At 39.1% G+C, this 2,665-nt stretch overlaps 1 protein-coding gene across 1 annotated transcript; it reads left to right on the top strand.

Moving 5' to 3' along the window:
- Nucleotides 1–607: 607 nt before the first annotated feature.
- LOC127210454 (olfactory receptor 9K2) lies at nucleotides 608–1,585 on the top strand. The gene has a single exon (XM_051170133.1). The coding sequence runs from the start codon at nucleotides 644–646 to the stop codon at nucleotides 1,583–1,585; it is 942 nt and encodes a 313-aa protein (XP_051026090.1). The 5' UTR covers nucleotides 608–643.
- The last annotated feature ends 1,080 nt before the right edge of the window (nucleotides 1,586–2,665 follow it).

Below are 2,665 nucleotides of genomic sequence, written 5' to 3'. Positions count from 1 at the left end.
AGCATGTTGAGAACTTCCTGTTCCTGCCTTTAGTGCCCTCTCCTCATTTCCTCCCTTCTAGTAGTCACTTCCCTTACCTTAGTGCCACTTCTGTTTTCCTTCCATAAAATGTACATAAACGTGTACATAAAAATATATATGGACTTGTGCATCTATGGAGACTCCAGATGCAGTTTTAGAATTATTCGCTAGCACGCTAAGCTTCAACTTCTCATAAACTTGAATACTAAGGTGACTGTATCTCTAAACTCAGACTACCTACACTGCTACCTGCACAGCATTTCTTAAATTATCTATGCTCACTTCTTGTCAGCGCTTCATAATATTTAAATTAATGTATTCGATAGCAAAGGAAAGTATAGACCATCGATATAGCAAATATGATAGGAATTTTAAGAAGGCATTGTATTTATAGTTAAGGAAAATGCTGAAGTATATCTATTTTAGAAATTAAAAAATTGAAAGTAACATGTAAAGTCCTCACTACCTGGTGAATTCGGTGTAAGTTGCAGTACTTTAAAGCTAAAATAATGTCTATTACTAACAGCCTTGAAAGCCCTGCGGTGTTGGCAGCTATTTGTAATACTAAGGTCAAGCTAAGAATTTATTTATTTTGCCTTGTGCCTCTCATCAGGTTTCTCCCATGGGTGACAGGGAAACAAGCAATCACTCAGGAGTGACTGACTTCATCCTTGTAGGCTTCAGGGTTGGCCTTGAGCTCCACATACTCCTCTTCCTCCTCTTCCTGCTTGTGTATGCCATGATCCTTCTGGGAAACATTGGGATGATGGCCATCATTATGACTGACCCCAGGCTGAACACGCCGATGTATTTCTTCCTAGGCAACCTCTCCTTCATCGACCTCTTCTATTCATCTGTGATCGCACCAAAGGCCATAAGCAACTTTTGGACTAAGAGCAAGTCCATCTCGTTTGCAGGCTGCGTGGCCCAGATCTTTCTCTTCGCGCTCTTCATTGTGGCTGAAGGATTTCTCCTGGCAGCCATGGCGTACGACCGTTTCATTGCCATCTGCAACCCGCTCCTCTATTCCGTGCACATGTCCACACGTCTCTGCGCTCAGTTGGTGGCAGGCTCTTATTTGTGTGGCTTCATCAGCTCTGTTCTCCAGACCAGCATGACGTTTACTTTATCCTTCTGTGCCTCACGGGCTATTGACCACTTTTACTGTGATTCTCGGCCACTTCAGAGACTCTCCTGTTCTGACCTTTTCGTACACAAAATAGTATCCTTTTCTCTGGCCGGCATCATCATCTTGCCAACTATCATCGTCATTGTTGTCTCTTACATGTGCATCGTGTCCACTGTTCTGAAAATCCGCTCTGCGGAGGGAAGGAGGAAAGCCTTCTCCACGTGCAGCTCTCACCTGGGTGTTGTGAGCGTGCTGTATGGTGCCGTCTTCTTCATGTACCTCACCCCTGACAGATTTCCTGAACTGAGCAAACTGGCATCCTTGTGTTACTCCCTGGTCACCCCTATGCTGAACCCTCTGATCTACTCCCTGAGAAACAAAGATGTTAAAAAAGCTCTAGGAAAAGTTCTAGAGAAGAAAAAATCTGTTCTTTGATTTTTTTTCTTCTCCTGTTCTACGAGTAGTGTTTTGGGTATTGACTTTATACTTTTGTGGCCAATGGTGATTATTTTCCTAACTGTTATACCAATGCTATTAGTGCCTTGCTGTCTACAGTGAATCTTCTTTAAACATAAAATCTTTGCGCATGCAGTAGTCCTTAAATTCTTGGGTATGGGGATGTCCTGGAAATTGGGGAAGCTTTTTACGTATCGTTTTTCTCCCTATATCTAATAATATTCTATTTCATATAATCACTGCATCTATTAAATTTTTTTTTATCTAAGCTGACCTCTTTGATTGCCTTTCTCTCTCACACACAACATTGAGTGCTTATCAAACTTAGTCTGATAAGTATTTTACATGTAGTCTACAAAGAAAATAATAATATTAATAATAATAATGATGATGATGATGATAGAAGAGGCTATGTGTAACCTTCACTACATACACTAAATTGATTTTTTTTTTTTTGGGAATGCCTGCCATTGTGGAGTTCTTTGAGACATACAAAATATAAATCTTAATACAAAGAACCTACTTAGAAGATGAATTACTGGCAAGTTTTGAATATTCATTACCTCAATCTTATCCTTCGTAGTAATGTTTTGAGTTCATTGTTAATGGGAGTATTTTATAAATATATAGAAGTAGATGAACCACCAGATAGAATATTTTCTAAAGTGCACTCCACTATCTTCTTGTGTGTATCTATTTATTTGATAAATTCAATCAATACATTTGAACATGTTTTGGCCTCATGATCAGGATAGGTATTAATCATCCTTTAGGATATTCACAATAGAGTGTATGAGTTCATCTTTGTGCACTCAATTAAATGCCAAAATGCTCTTTAGATCACACTGTGAGGTGACTGAGAGCTGGTGGCTGTTAAACACAGACATTTTTCTTGTGCTGTGAAAAATGGATTTAAAAGGTATAAGACTGAAAGTATGGGAATTATGCTGTGGTTAATGCTGCTCACTGTGTGCCTAAAGTTTACTCATGTTACTGAGGAGCAGTCACATGAGAAACACAATTTGCAAATAAAACAAAAGTTAAAAGACTAATGAGCTA

This window comes from Acomys russatus, chromosome 28 (genome assembly GCF_903995435.1).
Source record: "Acomys russatus chromosome 28, mAcoRus1.1, whole genome shotgun sequence".
In the NCBI taxonomy this organism is placed as follows: domain Eukaryota; kingdom Metazoa; phylum Chordata; class Mammalia; order Rodentia; family Muridae; genus Acomys; species Acomys russatus.
This window is presented reverse-complemented; position numbering and strand designations above follow the sequence as displayed.

Bases quoted from the DNA above. Each gene is read 5' to 3' on its own strand.
- LOC127210454 (XM_051170133.1), top strand. From the start codon at position 644: ATGGGTGACAGGGAAACAAGCAATCACTCAGGAGTGACTGACTTCATC.